General features: G+C 47.5%; 1 protein-coding gene across 1 annotated transcript in view; it reads right to left on the reverse strand.

Annotated features, from left to right (window-relative positions):
- LOC144773650 (uncharacterized) overlaps positions 1-19167 on the reverse strand; it is a 98614-nt gene that overhangs the window by 19970 nt on the left and 59477 nt on the right. The window contains exons 4-5 of the mRNA XM_078658799.1: positions 9996-10127; positions 6832-6954 (exon numbers count right to left, since the gene is read on the reverse strand). Coding sequence (XP_078514925.1) covers positions 6832-6954; positions 9996-10127 — 255 coding nt within the window. The remainder of the gene's footprint in view (positions 1-6831; positions 6955-9995; positions 10128-19167) is intronic.

The raw sequence follows: 19167 nt of genomic DNA on the forward strand, positions 1-19167 counted from the left end.
CGCCCAGATATAATGCATTGGCATAGTCCAGCCTTGAAAGAATCAGTGTCCTGACCACTGGGACTTGGGCATCATGCAAAAACAAGTGAAGAAACTTCTTCAGCATGCAGAAAATTCCAAAGCACGTTTTCACTACTGTGATACCTGTGCCCCAAATGAAAGTTGGGCGTCAAGCATGACGTCCGGATTCCTATCCACTGCCGTCGGAGGGGTCGGAGAGGGGACATGCTGTGCCAAGCTCCTACCCATCCTATAAGGGGATTCCACCTTAACAACAACATTTCAGTTTTTTTAGGACTGCCCTGCAATTTATTGGCCTTCAGCCAGTCGACCAGTGTTACCATGCAATGAGCAAATGCTGCAATTGCATTATTGAAATACCCACCGTACATGAGTAGGAGTTGGGTATCATCTGCATAAGAGATGACATGTAAATGAGGGGGCGCTAGAGAGCTTGTGGCAAGAAGGCTCCGCCTTTGTGCAGCTCTGTCAGCCAAGTGCAGAGATCCGTCCAATATCCTGGGATTGGTATGCAATCCGTATCTGCGAGTCGTGGACTCTCATTAAAAAGGTGGCGGGACTGACTCTCGCCTGTTGGGCTCTGTGAAATTGGTGCTGGGAGTCGATTTCCAGTCCTGAAGTGGCCGTCCTGTTGTAAAACAAAGTGGTAAAATGTTGGCCACCCGACATCTATAAAAGGGTTTGGAAAGCAGAGGAGACACTGCAAGCTGAGCAATACCTGTTGCGCAATTGCTGCTGCGGCCCAGCACGCGACCAACAAAGGTGAGAAGCTGCAGATGAGGCAAAGTTAGAGAGGCCCAGCTGTAGAGAAGATCGTTCCAGTGGCGATATGGGGGACACTGATAAGCACCAGGCACCCCTCACCTTTGAAGCGAGGAAACCTGCCAGACTCAGAACAGGAGTCCACAGATGAGGGCACCACAGCGCTGGAGGCAATGCTACTCGTGACGCAGAATAGTCTGCAATCAATACATGAGAAAATAGATGCGCTCAACCTGCGAATGGATCACTTTGCAGCTAAGCTAGACAAGTAGGGAGCCAGGCTGAGAGAAGCAGATCAAATGAGGAGGATGTCTTACAAACTGTCACTTCTAAATGCCTAAATATTGAGAAGATGTTTGCAGTGCTTCAGGCAAAAAATGAGGATTTAGAGGTGGAATCACAGCTCAACAATGTCCAGATTACTGGTCTCCCGGAGTCAACAAACACAGGCAGACTGGAGCTGTATATTGAGACAATGTCAGGGAGATCTTTGGGCCGTAAAATATGTCTGTGGTCATGATAGTGGAAAGACCCCATAGGTCTTTGGCGGAGCAACCTGCCCCGGGTGCTCTGCCACACCCGATCATTGCACGATTGCTCAGTTATCGGAATCGAGATGTGGTTCTGAGCCTTACGAGAGAGAAACTGACCATCAACTACAAGGGGAATGACAATGCATTCTATCCTGACTTTACTGCCTCAGTTCAGGCTGCACAAGGAGAATTCCTGGCAGTTAAGAATAAGTTACAGGCCGAACACCTCCATATGCAATGCTACACCAGGCCCGCCTGCGTATAGAGATTGATGGAAAGAATACAATTTTAATTTAACCCAAAAGTGCCATGGATTACATTAAATTACTAAAGAAGAGCTGGAGAGACCACGCGGAAAGGCTAGACGGTGATGCATCAGACAGAGACCAGGTTGGTGGCATGAAGTGTTGGGTAGTTTTGTACTATGCAACAGTTGGGAGGTAGTGCTGAGACCGGGTGTTGAGAGATGTCTTCGTCATAAAAGACATTTTCTAATTGGCCACTAGATCGGTTGGGCACATTGCGGGTGATGCCCCAAAGGCAATGGCCTGATAAAGGGCGATTTGATGTAGAGGCACCCCAAATTAATTGTATTGAGACTTTGGTGCAATGCCCCTGACGCTAAGGTCTTGGGTGTACCGCACATAATATATATTGATCATACCATATTAATGGGTACACCCGGCCACCTCCCCTATCAACGGGAGAGTTTTCAGGCACTAACAACCTCCAACAGTTATATTCTTCTGAAGGATGCTGGTAGCTGCTTTACTTATGTACAAGATTCTGTTAACACGGGAAGGCTTTCGCAAGTTGGGTGTGCTGAAGTGGGTGGGGGATGGTAATGTATGTTTCCAGATGCAGATGCAGTGCATGTCATGTACAAGGACGATTATATTGCTGCACATTTCAGGGTGGGTGCACCTCACTGGATCAATATTAACTTAGCATTCATTGGCTTCAATGTCACTCTTATTTGCTGCCTTCTAATTGGCCAGTGAATGCTGGCTTCACTTCCTCTTCTTTCAGCTAGAGCAAGTACTGTTTGCTTCAGCTTGATTTCTGTCCTTTTGCTGATTTCGCTGCGATTGAGGTGCTGCTTTTATTTTGTTATCTTCCCTGCCACAGTTTCTGAACGTCTTGCCCTCTATAGCTATGTTTTACTATGCCACAAACACTTTGAACATGCCCTTTTCTGCTTTGAAAAGGATGTGTATTGTGGCACTTGATGCTATCTGCATTCGAATGTATTTTGACATGGGTGAAATTACTTTCTTTATGTGATAGGGTTTCTTGCAAATATCATATTTTCTTTCTTTTAGACAAATGGGGAGATTAACAGATTTCTTCAGAATTACAGCGGTCCTATATATAACAAGCACTGGGAAAACCAACAGGGATAGCATTTGAGACTATTGGCTCTGCCATTGCTTTTTGTTCATGCTGTACCGCATGAGCATTGCCTATTTTTGCAATAATTTGTAGCCATGCTGTATAACCGGGGCTGCATAGCGATGCTGTATAACCGGGGCTGCATAGCGATGCTGTATAACCGGGGCTGCATAGCGATGCTGTATATCCGGGGCTGCATAGCCATGCTGTATAACCGGGGCTGCATAGCCATGCTATATAACCGGGCTGCATCATAGCACTTTTTAAAATGTCTTTTGAACACACTGCAAAGCATCCATGCTGCTGTACAGCGCACTAAAACATTGGCAAAGCCAATACTTCTTATGGGCAAGAAGCATTGGCTTTGCCAATGCTTGTCCCACAGTGTTTTGAAGTAGTGGAAGGATGCACCAGCAAACACAAAACATGGTATAATAGTATCTGTTTACCATCCTCCTTGTCTCCTGGTTGCCTGTTCCCTCTTTCTGTTCTCTCATTGTGCTATGAAGCAGCCCAAGGGTGGTGTTAGAGCCATACAACCATGTTATTTAATGTAATGAGGAGGCCATTTGTGTGTAAAATTATTCTAACAGTTTTCAGCCTTTTAATCAGTGTCCAAATACCATGAAAGAGTTGAGCTGTTGGCCATCATGTCAGGTGCAGGCATAGGCTTCTGATTATGGTCATTTCCGGATTTAAGGGGCACCGGTGCCACAGGTGAAAATTGTGTGCATCGTCACTGGCTTCACTCGTGTGACCATTTCCAATTAGTGGAACAGTGATATTAGAACACACCACAATAGTTACTATTGCATGCATCTAGATATTATTAACCTGCATAGTTTGACTTTGATTGTCAAACAACTCTGTGTTGAACATCACTGACTTTGGTAGGTCATACGCTACACTCTCTTGAATAGGGAGTTATTGACTTTGGTAAATTGTGTGCTGCCCTCTCTTCAATAAGGAGTTATTGTCTTTGGTAGATCATAGTCTGCGCTCTCTGGAATAAGGAGTTATTTACTTTGGTAGGTCGTGCACTGCACTCTCTTCAATAGGGAGTGTTTGACTTTGGTAGTTCAACCGCCGCAATCTCTCTAGGGAGTTTTTGACTTTGGGAGGTCTTACGCTGCACTCCCTTGAATAGGGAGTTATTGGCTTTAGTAGGTCATCCGCTGCACTCTCTTGAATAGTGAGTTATCACATTTTCAAGCTTGTAGCCTTGGCTGTAGTGCACACAGATCCTTCACTGCTGCACACGAAAAATACAAATTAGAAGAAGCATTGGTTGTTACTGTGACTATCCAGTGATGGTTTTGTGTTTTCTTTTCTAGCCACGCTCTGTAACAGGGACATATTCCTTTACTTTGTGAACCTCCCATTGGATTGGCTATGATTCAGCTGGTCCTCCTCCTCCATTTTGGAGGAGTGTGGATGGGTTGTTGGGACTTTTACTTTCTAGGCTTATTTTTATTTTCTTGTCTCAAGGTTTCATTGGTTTTTAGTCCATCCTCTTCCGGAGGGACACTGTGGCCCATGCCTGTTGAGTGATGGAGGTTAAAGGAAGTCAGGGATTCTGGCTACACTCAGAATCAAGCTCTCATGCTGTGTTGGGCATCTTCATGGTGTTCTGGGTCCACAGTTTGGGTAATGAGTGGTGCTCCAGCCCAGGTCAATTTACAAAGCAGGCCAAACTCTCTCTAAACATTAGACATGGAACATTGTTTATAAATAGGCATAAGAACCAATGTCAACTCATTGTTGTCACACTCAGAACAAGTACAGTATTTGTCTTGTGTCACTTAATTGGAGGACAACTGAATTCAAAATAGAAACAATGCTTTCCCTTATATAAACCCAAACCCAAACCTATTGTCTCTGTCAAAGCTGTCAAAGCTTGTTGACAGGCAAGTTAGGAGCTATCAGTTGTAGGCGAGCAGAGAGGGAGTGGCGGAAGATGTACGACAGCGGGAAGAAGGTTGTTTACCTCGCTGCCGTTAAAATTTACCATCGTGCTATATGCCGGGCCCGGGCAGCTTTTTACGCTGCGGAGTTCGGCAATAGCCCAAATCCATCAAAAACCATCTTCAAAGTGATGAAGGACCTTGTGGCAAAGCGGGCCTCGGCTATAACTACGAGCTCTACGGCGCATTGTGAGGCTCTTGCCCTGTACTTCCTAGAAAAAGTTCAGAACATCTACTTAACATTCCCTGTCACTAGGCCACCGGTAGGTACTCTTTGTAACATCTATGGAGATTCTCTGCTTCATGTGTTGCCCCCGCTGACATCTGAGGGATTTGACATCTTGGCTCAGCAGGTGAAATCCGGGTCACCCGCTGATCCGCTTAAGCCAGCCCTTTTTAGAGACCAGTTGTTTGTGGGTCGTACCTCGGTACTCTCCCTGATTAATATCTCGCTGGCTTCGGGTACGGTTCCAGGCAGTTGGAAGCGTGCTGTGGTTTCTCCTATTTTGAAGAAACCCGACTTGGACCCGGAAAAAACGGAAAATTATCGGCCTATTTCCCTGCTCCCCTGGCCGACTAAAGTCATGGAGGCCCATGTGAACAAGGTTCTTTCCGACCATCTCACTCGAGCTGACATCTTAGACCCCACCCAGAACGGGTTCCGTGCTGGTCACAGCACGGAGACCGCCCTTCTCACCATGGCTGAACATCTTCGCACAGTGATGGATGCAGGACAGACGGCGGCGCTGGTATTATTAGATCTAAGCGCCGCCTTTGATACTGTCTCTCATTCCATCCTGTTGCATCGCCTGGAGGAGATTGGGGTGGGCGGGTCTGCCCTCCAGTGGTTCCGGTCCTTCCTCGATGGTCGCTTCTTCAGCGTTGCGGTGCCACAGTTCCAGTCCAAGTTCCATCCTCTGAAACAGGGAGTGCCGCAGGGATCCTCGCTGAGTCCCACGTTGTTCAATCTATACGTGAGACCGCTGGCTGAGGTGGTCAGGCAGTGGGGCATGACCATGGTGTCATATGCCGATGACACCCAGCTAGCGGTTACGATCAGCGGGGATGCGGACCAAGATGCTCCCAGGTTTCAGAGTGGACTTAGGGCGGTGGCAAGCTGGATGAAGGCCAACTGTCTCCAGCTCAACGCGAAGAAGACCGAGATCATGATTGTCGGTAGAAGGGCGGATCTCTGGGGGGACAGGTGGTGGCCTTCGGAGCTTGGGTCGGCCCCTCTTCCGGTGACGGAATTAAAAAACCTGGGAGTGTGGATGGATCCCACTCTCAGTTTTGTTGGGCACACGAAGAAAACGGCCGCCTGTTGTTTTGGAATCCTCCGGGCTCTGCGACCAGTCCTGAAGTTCTTCGACCCCCGCACCCGGCAGTTGGTAATACAGGCGACTGTTATATCGCGCCTGGATTATGCCAGCTCTCTCCTGGTGGGGGCTAACCTGGCTGAAGTCACCCGCCTCCAACGTGCGCAGAATGCTGCCGCTAGAGCAATCGTTGGTCTTCCTAGATCCTGCCCTGTTTCCAGTACTTTGAAAGCATTGCACTGGCTGCCAGTTAGGGCCAGAATTCAATTCAAGGTACTGTGCCTGGCCTTTAAGATTCTAAAGGGTACGGCCCCTCAAATTCTTACGGACCTCCTGTCCTGGTATGTCCCCACTCGGCCTTTGAGATCTTTGGGCCAAGCTCTTACTATCATCCCTCGATATAAGTTGTGCCGTGTTGGTGGTCGTTCTTTCCGGGTCAAAGCAGCCGAACTGTGGAACTCCCTCCCGGTGGAGATTCGGCTGTTGGAGGATCTTTTCTCCTTCCGTAAGGCTATTAAAACCTTCTTATTTTAACTTGGTTCCTTTTCTTTAGCTGTTGTGTTTCCTGTGGCTGTTGCGTGTTACCTTGCCATGTGCCAGGACGCCCCTTAGCTGGGGCAGCTGTGCGCAGTACAAATTCACGTAACATAACATAACATAACATCTGTTTATCTGATACCTTCATTGTGGTTTTATGCAGTGCTGCTCATGATAAAGCCAGAGGGTGCACAGATGTTGCATTGGCATTACCCTATGTGAGCTTCTTCTAGTTTGGGACCATTGGGTTGAGGGGTGGGGTCTCAAGTGGTTACCATGCGGCTGCCCCGCATTGTTCAAACTCACCGACATCTCGTCTGCACTCCCAACCATCACACCAGCCTACTCTGACACATCTCTGCTTCCATGGACAACCATCATTCCCAGGCCTCGGCCGGCACTCATCAGGGCAGCGTCGGTCATCAGGCTCTGAAAAGGAAAAATAAGCAGAATTATTGTAAGTGTATGTTCCAAAATGGAGACCTTTTTTCATCATTCCATTCCACTTACTTAGCAGTTGCCACACAGGAAGCTCTCCCACCAGTTCTGTTCACCCTGTTCCCAGGTGCCTGAGTTTAAGGATGTCCTGAAAATCTAAGATTTCAGTCTATAAAACACTGACATGGTGCAGTAGAAGGGAGCATGTGTGCTGCCATCTGACTTGCAGCCAAGCTCCACTGATTCTACAAACCTCATGTCTCAGCCACCAGTGCAGCTCAGTCAATGAAGAAGGCACATGAGCAAATCTTTGCAGTTGAGTTTAAGTCCTGGTGATTGCCTTCTGTGGAGTCTGAAAACCATGAATTGATTTAGCCAAGGCTACAATAGGTGCCCTTTCCATTCTCGAAGAGGGACTGAAAAAAGAAAGTGACAGGAACAGCAGCAACATCACAATATATGGTATTAAACCCCCATCGCTCATTCAGGGCAGCATGTTGTGGGCATGGAGAATCAGTTCTACTAAGCTAAGGGTGACTTTTTAGGGGAAGGCTTGCTTTTGCACTAGGTCTAGTAAGTATAGGATGCACTGGCACATTAAAGACAGCCACGGATGAAATCTTATTTATTATGTTCAACAGTGGAGTGGAGCGCTGGTCTTAAATTCTGCATTGCCTTAAAACTTTGTTTTAATATCATTTATTTGATGTGTTTTAATCACTCCTATCCCTATTTATAGCAGGATCTGCTTTTTTATGTAATGTATGGTGTAAATTATCTGTATGTTTCATGAACGTTTATGGTTGTTAAAGCCAAAATAAAGAATTGAATTGAAAATTGAGACAGAGATAAAGCCAGAAAGAGAGAGACAGAGAGACAGGGAGAGAAGGAGCGAGGTCCTCGTGCCAGCTCCCCCTGCGACAGTTCTCCTGTCCATCTTGCCCGCAGTCTGCTACCCTCTTCTGCCAGTCTACCTACTGCTCTTTGTGCCTCCTCTGCTCGTTTCTTGCTCTGTTTTGCCTTTTCTGCTCCTTTTTCTGCCTCTGTTTTGCCTTTTCTGCTTGTTTCTCTGCCCTCTGTTTTGCACTCTTATGCTTTGTTTTGCATTTCCTGCTCATTTTCTTTTCCTCTGTTATGCCTTTCTGCTCTTTTTCCTGCCATGTTGTGCCCTGTTTCGCCTATTCTGCTAGTTTTCTACCCGCTGTTTGCCTTTTCCGCTTGTTTTTCTGGTCCTATTTGCTCTTTTCTGCTCTGTTTTGCCTTTTCTGCTAGCTTCTCTGCCCTCTGTTTTGGCTTTGTCTGCTAATTTCTTCCCTCTTCCCGACGTTTCCGTCTTCCCGCCGTTTCCCTCTTCCCGACGTTTCCCTCTTCCTGCCGTTTCCCTTTTCCTGCCACCCAGCGCTCTGCCGTCCCGCACCACTTAATGGAGGCAGCAGTGCGACGCCATTGAGTAGGTCCTCATGTCATCTCCCACGGCTATGGCTCTCCTGTCCAGTTTGCCTTCTGCTGTCTGTCTCCCTGCTGCTCTCCTTTTGTGCCTCTTCTGCTCGTTTCTTGACCTGGTTTGCCTATTCTGCTCTTTTTTATGCTTTTTTCTGCCTTCTATTTTGCCCTTTTTCTGGCCTTTATTTTGCCTTTTTGGCTCCCCTTAATTTTGTGTTCTATGCAAGTTGTTCTGCTTTTCCTTTTCTGCTTGCTCTTTTTTCTTTCCTCTGTTTTTGTTTTTTTCTGTTGTTTATTCCTTTTTCCTGCCGTTTTCTCCAGACCTGTTAAAGAGGGAGCTAGCATGACAGAGACTTTATACCAGCACCCAGATACCACCAGGGGTGACAGTGTCGTGGTCTACGAATGCTTATTGATTGATTGAGAGAGAGAGAGAGAGAGAGAGAGACATAAAGTCTGAGGGAAAGTGAGACAGAGAGAGATAAAGGGGCACATGCATCAACCTATTTAGGAAGTGCAAACGGTGCGAATCTGTAAATTCGGCCGTTTGTGCTTCCTAAATACGTTTTTGGGATGCATGAAACAATGTTTCAAAATTCGCTATTTTTTGCATTTCCTAAAAATGCGAATGCATTTAAGGAATCGCATTTGTGCGATTCCTTAAATGCAATGCATCAATTTTTTTAAAAATGCGAATTTTGAAATAGGAAGTGCAAATTAACACGAGGTTGACCCTCGTGTTAATTTGCGAAAATCTTTAAAAAAGCAAAAAATGCATTTTTTAAACTTTCATGTTACAGACACACATGTCCTTAGGACATGTGTGTGTGAAACATGCACTTTAAAATACATTTCAGGGGTGCAGGGGGGGTCCTTTGGAACCCCCTCTGCACCCTTGCAATGCATCAACAAATTGCGAGTTAAAAAAAAAAATGCAAAACGCCATTGATTCCTATGGGCCTCTAGGCCCATAGGAATCAATGTAATGCCATTCCTTAATTGCGATTCGCAATTAAGGAATCGCAATTTCTGAAAATTAAGAAATCCTAAAAACTTTTAGGATATCTTGATGCATAGGATTTTGCAATTCCTAAATTGCGATTCCTTAATTTTCGCAATTTAGGAAGTGCAAAATCCTACAATGATGCATGTGCCCCAAAGAGAGGCAGAGAAAGCAAGAGAGTAAGAGAGAGAGAGGGATGGAGGGAGACAGATAATGAGAGAGAGACAGACATAGCGAGAGACAGAAGGAGAGGGAGGTAGAGATGGAGAGAGAGGGTTAGAAAAGAGAAGGAGAGACAGAGAGAGGAAGGCACAGAGAGAAAGAGAGAGAGAGGGAGAGGGAGTGAGAGAGGGAGACAGACAGAGTGAGAGGAAGAGAAAAAGAGAGAGAAAGATAGGCAGAGAGAGGGAGAGAAAGAGTGAGGCCGGGGAAAAAGAGAGAGGTAAGCAGAGAGAGGGAGAATGAGAGAGAGAGAAAGGGAGAGAGAGACAGAGATAGAGGCAGAGAGAGAGCGCACGAGAGATGGAGACAGAGACACAGAGATCCTCATGCAGACGTAAGTGTACTTTACGTTGCTCCCACTCACCTCCGCCTCCTTCACATCTTGTTCCACCAACACACTCTCTTAAGATGACACACTTCTGACGCCCTGGGCATGGGCGAAGAGGCCCACATTCATTAGAGCACCCTCCAAACCCTAGGAGACTGCCTAAAACCCCTGATAAAAATAAATAAAAAAACACAAAATGATTTAAACGAAATTCAAAATATTTATCTGTATTGTCATTTTAAAGTCATGCTTCTACATAAAACACACTTTACCATCATGTCACTCTGATCGTGAAAATACATCAGTCCCAAGACGTGCCCCACTGACGTCCTGCCAGCAGCCACACACACACAAATGTTGTGACCTCAGAGGACACATCTTTCTCTTCTCCTGGGGTCTCTGCATGTTTCAGCTTGGCTTGTAGTCCACGTCTTGCAGCACTGAGGGGGTGGGTGGACCCTGCTCTGAGCCACAACAGGTGGCCTTCCCAGCAGAGCTCCTTCATACAGGTTTGCCCTGAATACCCCACCTGCCTTAGACACACAAGGGGACCCCTCACACAGAGCTGCCCCAACTCCATCCTGTGGAGCATGTTCATGACATCATTAGTGCATCACGTCCATCACTGGAGGTATGAACTGCATGTCCAAGGCAGATAGAGGAAGATATTAAAAGCAAGCATTTGCAATGCAATAGGTCTTGCATTTATTAGAGTTTAAACTATTGGCATTGTGTAAATAACTTTGCCTTTTGTTAGAATTGGTGTTCTCTAGTTGGCACAGGTATGTACTTGTGACAAATAGGGACCCTCTCCTCTAGTCAGGGTGAGGGCGTACAGTTCAAAAATAAACCCAGCTCACCCCATTAGTAGCTTGGCACGAGCAGACAGGCTTATCTCAGAGGCGGCGTGGAAAGCATTTGTGAACACATACAGTAATCAAGTGACAACACTACAAATGGACACCACTCAGGTTGTATATTTATAAAAATAGGTATCTTTGATATAGATTTACCACAAGACCAAAACGATAAGAATAATCCACAGTCCTATTAAAAATCCAGAGTTCTTGTTAAAAATGCTTAAATCAGAATTCTATGCGAGTCGGTAGCCCTGTACGACTACAGCATTGATGAAAATAACACAGAGTCTAACAATTCGAGGGGACCGCGTCGATAAGGGCCCACTCAAGGGTAGACAGACTCGGTCACAGTGCCTATCCTTGTTGCGGCCGGCACGGGCATGCGAGCCGGATTCGGCGTTTGTCGCATTGCAGAAAAGAAAGCATTGCAGGACGCATTGCCCCTTGATGCGGTGCAGGCAGCGGCCCTTTGACGGAGTCAGTGGGTCCAAGGTGTACGTTGCAGAGCGAGACAGTGCTTCATTGCGGTGCTTGCAGCTTGCGGTGCGGCGACAGAGCCAGAGTTCGGGAGCTGGCGTCGATCAGTCCGGACAGTGGTACAAGTCGGGTGGTGTGTCGCGTAGCATGTGAGGTGGCGCCCAACCCCAATGCGTTCACAGGACTCGAAGTCAGCAACAGTGGCCGCGTCAGTCAGACCAGTACGAGTCAGTGTAGCGGGGCATTGCATGTCGCGGTGTCCACAGGTTACGGTGCAGGCAACGGCTCGGTGACAGCGTCAGGATGGAGTCGGTGAGCTCAGAGCGTACGTTGCAAGATGCGGACGTTGTTCAATGGGGTGCCTACAGGACACCGAGCCGGTCATGAGAGCCGGTCACAGCTCCCTGCCTCTGTAGCCACTGAAACAGCGTTTCCAGCAGCAATCCACAAACGCTGGTGAAGTCTACTGGTCCTGAGACTTTGGTCAGGGGGCAAGCTCTCTTCCAAGCCCTTGGAGATCCTTCACAAGTCGAAATAAAGCACACAAAGGTCCTTTCTCCTTCCTTTGGCAATCAGGCAACCACTGCAGGCCAATCCCCCAAGCACAACTTCAGCTTAGGGATAGTCTCTCCCCTGTTTCTTCAGGTTCCTCTCCTCAGCAAAGGTTTCTTCTTGTAGTCCAAAAGTGATCTAATTTCTTGGGATCAGGGTTCCAATATTTATACCCCAAAATCCTTTGTCCTCTGTGGGCAGAGGGGCCTTTGCCCGGTCCAAACCAGTTCTGGAGCACTCTGTTTACATGACTCCTTCTTTCCTTTCAGAGTGCAGGGCAGAAACATCAGACGCACCACAGGAGGAGGAGCCAGCATTGTGGAGGAAAGGGACAGCCCTAAAGCACTCTGTTGACATGATATCTTCTCTACTTTCACAGCGCAGGGCAGAGACATCAGACTCACCATAGGGGGTGGGGCCAGCACTGTGGGGGGCAGGCCCAGTCCTATTCAGGTCCCCAGTGCAACTCCTCTCTCCCATCTAGATGCAGATCTCTCTATTCACCACCGGACTGACTCATCCTGTCTCTTGGAATCCTCCAGCCCTGTCACTCAAACTCCAGACAAGGAATACACAACCTAGCAGAGGGAGGCTTGGAATGTTAGACAAGAAAATACCTACTTTCTAAAAGTGGTATTTTCAAACACAGAATGTTAAAACCAACTTCAATAAAAGATGTATTTTATCATTCTGAGTTCACGCATACTAAACTCGAATTTCTACCATGTTCCCTGAGTCAGTTAGGATTATAAAATGTAATAATCTAACTGCCCATTCTGGCCTATGGAGAACAGGTAGCCTTGCAATAGTGAAAAACGAAAATGGCTGTAATTCACTATTAGGACATGCCACCCACACCAGGGCATGTCCTACCTTATACTTACAATGCACCCTGCCCTTGGGCCTACCATAGGGGTGTCTGATATGAAGAAAAGGGATGGTTTAGGGACTGGCAAGTGGGAGCACTTGCCCTGTCGGCATGACTGTACCAGACTGCACACAGGCTCTTCAATGGCAGGCCTTAGACACATTTTACAAGGCTGCTTCTGTGGGTGGCACAAGCAGTGCTGCAAGCCCACTAGCAGAATTTGGTTTACAAGCCCTGGGCACACTCAGTGCACTGTACTAGGGTCTGACCAGTAAACCAAACAGGCCAATCATGGAATCACTAATCCATACATCAATTTACAATAGGGAGAGCATATGCACTTTAGCACTGATCAGCAGTGGTAAAGTACCCAGAGTCATAAAACAGCCAACAACAGGTCATAAACAATAGAGGAGGAAGGCAAAAAGTTCAGGGATGACCCTGCAAAAAGGGCCAAATCCAACACCTTTTTTATGTTTTGAAAACCAAAATATAAATAAAAGGCATTGTCATTTACAATGATATCTCAAATTCATGTAAATGTAAGACCTATTGCTTTGCAAATGCTTGTTTTAATTGGGCGAGTGAACGGAAACAGGACACAGACCTAACCAGCTCGGCCTCAGGCAGAATTTGCTTCCTCGCCGAAGTGTCTTGGCCTGAAATGACATAGCCGAACTCCCGCCTTTACGGGCAGGTGTCACTGCTCGTCTTGGTGCCATGAATTCGGCCTTGGTTCTCTTCGCCGACATTTGTTCATGAAGTAGCAATGAAAGCTAGGGGCTGGCATGTCGTACCATTGTAAGTTACAGCCGCTGTCATCTCGTGGGGGTATTAGAGACTGGATAGACGGCACTGCACAGCAGAGACAATTTTCTTAGTCTGCATGCACAATCCTCACGTCTTTTATCGTCTTTGGCATGCGATACGCATGTACTATTTAGCACTACTTGTGGTACTGTCCTTCCAAAATGCCTCTCATCTTCGTGATTCTAACATTTGTGTTTGACTCACTATCAAAGCATTTCGGCAGCTTTCACAGTGACCCGGAAATAGAGAACAGTGGGGGATATTCTCAAGAACGTGTGATAACTATCTCAAAATTAGCTTAACGCAAGTTTTAACATCGCAGTCTATCATGGGAAAATTACGCCAAGTTAACTAAGTATTCACAACATGGCGGTACCGTGTGATAGTCTCACAATAACGTGTCAAATGAGCGCGTTAAAACCAATGCCACACCGCAGAAATGCGAAAAACGAATGCAAAAAATGCTGCGATGGTGCCAATTGCGATACAAAAAACTGCGAAAATCAGCGACAGGCCGGCAGTTCACACGCGTCAGGCGGGAAAAATCACCATAAAAGTAGAAAAAAAACAGACAAACAAATGCCAAACAACAGCAAAGCACAACAGATGTTGCCGGAGCAAGTAAGGAGGACAACCAGAGCCCTACAAGCCCGCCAGAGGACCTGTCTGGGACCTCGGGGTCAGGGAAGGCCAAGGAGAAGAAGAGTAGGATAAGCTGTTCAGTCTGCAGGAAAACAGGATCCTGATAACGGAGGTGGTAAATCACCATCAACAACTGTTCATCACCTTTACTGTGTCATTGGCAACCAAAAATGGACTATGGCAGTCCATCGTGAACAAGGTGAATGCAGTGGGAGTGATGAAGAGGACAATAGAAGAGGTCAAGAGGTGCTAGAATGATGTAAAGAGCAAAACCAAGCTAAAACTTGCCAACAACCGAAAGGCAGCATTGCAGACTGGCGGTGGGATTCCAGTGCCACAGGAGGAGCTGGACGATATGGTGGAAATGGTGTCCACAGTCATCAGTGGGGAGATGGTGGCAGGAGTTGGGAGACCGGACACTGCTCAACATATCCGGACATAACAACACCATGGTGAGTAACGGCCAGGGACTGGGGGGACGGGGGGAGATTGGCACAATAGCATACATGCACAATTGAGCTGAGCACATCTGCGGACAAACCATGCCCCAGCCCCCAACTCCCACCAAGAGACCAATGTACCCAAGTATGCAACATCTCAGCACTGCACACTTAGAGAAGTCAAAGGCACATTGCATGAAATGAAGAAGGAGTAGCAAAATCAGAGCTGCGGGGGTGACTCCACCGAAATTCAGCACACACACATAATATGCAGAGCACATCAACACTGACAAAAATGTGGTACAAACCACAACATGTCCACAACAGAACAGAGGACACAACTGGTGTTGACTGGGTGTAGACACTGGCCAATCACATCTGGCATTGCAGGGCAATGTGAGCTGATAATGTACAAGTACAAACACACACACGCCATGTTGTCGAAATGTCCACTGTCCCCCATCAAATAGGTAGGACCTCCTGAACAGCCAAAATGTACACAGTCATACAGTTTGCATGAAAACATGTACAATGCGACAACATACATTTGGACAAGGTGGTCTAACTATGGTGGCCCATCGCGATCATGCCCGGGTTGTGCGGCTCCTAAGGAGTCTGTGGCCCACTTATTTTTTGCCTGCCCCGCTTATAAAGTTGCACGGAACATCTGGCTGAAACCAGTCTGCAGGGGCTTGAGGCTGAGGTGCCACAGATCGGCATTACGAGTACTTTCTTTGGACTCATCATCTACCACCCTGATCTGCGGGGTGGCAACATTTCTGAGTAGTGCCTGGCTTATACGTTCAAGAATTCTGAAAATGAACTCTAGGCTACCAATTGATCAGATTGGAGATAACTGAAGGCCATCTATCTAAAGGAATTGCTGAGAATCCTTGCTCGTGGCCTATATCAATTGTATTGTCTTGTGCTGTGTTTATATTTTAACCATGGTTTTTTCTCTTGATGATAGTCATTATTCCTTTAACTTGATGAAATGTATCTTTTAAAAGTGTATAATGTAATCTTTTATGGTGAGCAAATTTTACCGAATAAAGATATTCAACAACAACAACAACATTTGGACACATTGTTAAACTGCATCTCCCCTTCACATTGCAGAGTAAATGTAAATGTAAATGTTTTTGTACTTGTTTAGTCACAGCTACCCGCAGTGGGTTTCCCGGCGCTTGTACGAATACCGCAAGGGAACCCTTCCTGGCTTTCCCTGTGAAGTGTCCACTCCTGGGCACCCCCATGGTGCAGACCAGGCATCCCTCGCGTTGTGGGGGCCGTTGTGGAGACTAAGCAAGCTATTGCCCAGAGTTGCAGCGCGGGACCCATGATCAGAATAGGCACTGAGGCGAGAATATCCGGTCAGGGGAATTAATGAGCCCGAGACCCGCCGAGGCGGGAATCGAACCCTGGTCCCTGGCCAGAGCTCTGCATCGAGGTCTGCCTGCTCTAACCATTGAGCCACACTTCTCCACAGAGTGAGAATCAACACCTCCTGCAGAGCAGCCCGAACCTCTCTGCTCTGATGACGAAGTATACCACTACAGCTTTGACTCCAACGCCCTCCAACAGCTCGTTGACAGCCACGGCAGCGCACCTCCAGTAGCAAGGCAGACCAGCTGCTATGAGGAGACCCCACCCCCTGCACTGACGACACAGCAGGCAGCCCCCACCACCAAGGCTGCCTCCCAGGACCCCCACGAAGAACACATGGCCTTGCAATGCCATGTGTTGGGGTGCCAGGAGAATCTGGCTGAACAGGTGCAGGTGGGCTTCGACCGCATAGTCGAAAAACTAGCTACCATACTGGGGTGTCTAAATCCCATCAGGGACCACTCACAGTCCCTAACGGACAACCACAGTCTGCTCCATGCTCTCCAACAGACCATGGCTTACATCGCTGGAGCCCTGACTCAGAGAATAGAACAACTGTCTGGTCAAAATGGCTTTAGCGATGTCACACTGGAGTTGGGAAACATGCAGAGGTTAATGGAGACCATGGAACGGGCGAATGCGGAAAGAGTGGCTGCCATGGCAGCAGACCAGCGAGTGTTAGCTGGGTTCCCGAATGACCTCAAGACCATTCTCATGGCATTGCTGCCACAAGGCTTGGCACTGATGCATGCTGCTGCTACCACTACATCCACATCTCTGCCCCCTGAAGTGTCAGTTCCACACAGTGTGGCAGACATTCCACCTCTGTCAACTGATGTGTCACTGCCACACAGTGCTGGAGACAGAACACCATCACCCACACGTGAGGCACATGAAACAGCAGAGGTCGAAGAAACTAATGAAACTGCCTTACTGGTAAGATGAAAAGTGTAGCATCCATCTCCGCCATAGGGCCTGTTTCTGCTAGGTTCTGCCTTCTGCATCACATTCTCCCACTGTCCCCCGATGCACTCTGTGACACTCACATTGGACCTCGACATGGACTGCCATATTCTGTTTGATCGCCATTGACACAGCATTCAGACTGCGAACTGAACTCTTCCTCTTCCTTTGGACTTGTCATTCCTTGGAGGAATTTGGCTGGCCCTCCTCTGGCCAACATTGTCATGTGGGGTTTGCATGGCCCTGTACCGCTCCAGATGCAAAACTCCACTGAATGTGCATTAAACATTCCTAACGACACAGATGTGTCACGTCTATGGTCTTTCAAGTGTGAAAGTATGGATGAATGTAGCCTCAGTGAATTCCTCTTACGTCCATGTGGCTCATGTCGTAGAACTTGGGTCACAGGATGACACATTGCCGAATGCGGTCCGAGTGGCGCTGACACAACAACAGGGACACACGCATTAGTTACTTCCTTGTCCAGCCCATATGGAACCATGCTCAGAGTACGGGGTCATTGTTCACACCCTTACTCTGGACTGGCATAAGCCAGGCCAGCCCACTCCGCTTACGCTCACAGCGGGGGACGGCAATGCTACATTTCCCAGGTCTACCCTTTAGTGATCTGTTGGTCGCAGGTCTAGTTGTCAGCATGCCACAGCCACTCCCTCACGGCTGGTGTACACACTCACACACACATCACAGGACATGTGACCCTGCCATTAAAAAGGACTGGGCGCACATGCTTCACGCCATTTCTAACCTCTATCTGGGTGTATCTGTATGGTGTTCATGTAGGCATTAGGGCCTAGAGCCCTGCACCATCACATTCGCCCGGCCTGGAGGTGACATGATGGCGTCTGCACCATAATACCAAATCATACAGGGTGCATGACTTGCGGGGCACAGACTTGGTGGCACCGGATACACTGTGGCCGGCTGTCAAGATCGTGTTAGTATGGGACTACAGTTCCCGGCATACCCTGGGCCAGAACTACTATTCCCATGATCCTCCGCGACGGAGCGTAATCTCGCGAGAGAACATAAGGGAGTCGGCGGCAGGGGACAGGCGTCTGGAATTCCTTCAGAGTACTGGCTTCCCGTGTTTTGGTTCAGGATCTTCGACGGTGCGGTAAGGGTGCTTTGCACCACTGTGCTTTTCAGCAGGATCGCTGAATTCAGAAAGACTGTGGTTTTCCTCGAAGTAATTGTGGTTACTTCTGTGTTGGTTTTGTGAACTGCTGGGTGTTGGATTTTGTCTCTGTCGGCATTTTCGGCCGACGGAGGGAAAAAGATGTTTTGGAGTTTCTCTGGAGACTTTCACTGCTACTGACCTTTGGTGATTTAGTGTGCAATCTAAACTCTAGTGGTTGTGCTTTGTCTGTACTGAGGATGCTACCCCCACCCATATAAGAGGCATTATATAGATCTTTGGATGTACTTGTGTTCCTGGGGTCTACAATTATTTATTTCCGTTGGATTGGATTTCTATTTCCTAATGTGGCAGCGTGCATGAAATTGTGTATTGGTGTTAACTACTGTCTATACCTCTTCTACTTAACAGGGGTTCCTTGGAGGTGTATTGCTTACACTCTACCCCTGTGAAGCATTATAGAGATATACTTAGGTAGGTTCTTATACCTGTGATACATGTGATCAGTGTGAACTCCTGTGATGGTTCAGACATATATCATTTGACTATTCCATGCCTTTTTTTATTGCTGTAGTTACACCGCAACAACCCCAACGCTACCAGATACCTCTGCACATCTACGAGGTTTTTTTTTCCTTTACAGCTATAACCAATAGATGTATGCCTGATATGTAAAATGTTAGCACTGTTAGAGAAATCGTAGTTTCATGTGTGTGCTCTGTTTGTGTCTTTCAGATTTCCCTCCCCGCTGTCCCCTTCCTTTCCTTCCCTGATCATTTCCTTTTTCCCCTCACTTGATCTTCTCAATGCTCTGTGCCATCACGGCAATTCAGGCGTTGGTTCGATCTAGAGGTGGGCGTACTATTCAACAAACCGATCCCGAGGACGTTATCATAACACCGGCACAGGCAAATAGCCACGGGATGGTGACTTTTGGTGCACTGAGGTAGGGGTACCTTAAGTGCTGAGTGGGTATGCAGCCTGCGATGATACCCTGTCCTGGTGGTCTGGACTGCTCAGGATTTGTGTGCCCTGCTGGACCGAAGTGTAGGCC

Source organism: Lissotriton helveticus, chromosome 8 (assembly GCF_964261635.1).
Source record: "Lissotriton helveticus chromosome 8, aLisHel1.1, whole genome shotgun sequence".
Taxonomy (NCBI): Eukaryota; Metazoa; Chordata; class Amphibia; order Caudata; family Salamandridae; genus Lissotriton; species Lissotriton helveticus.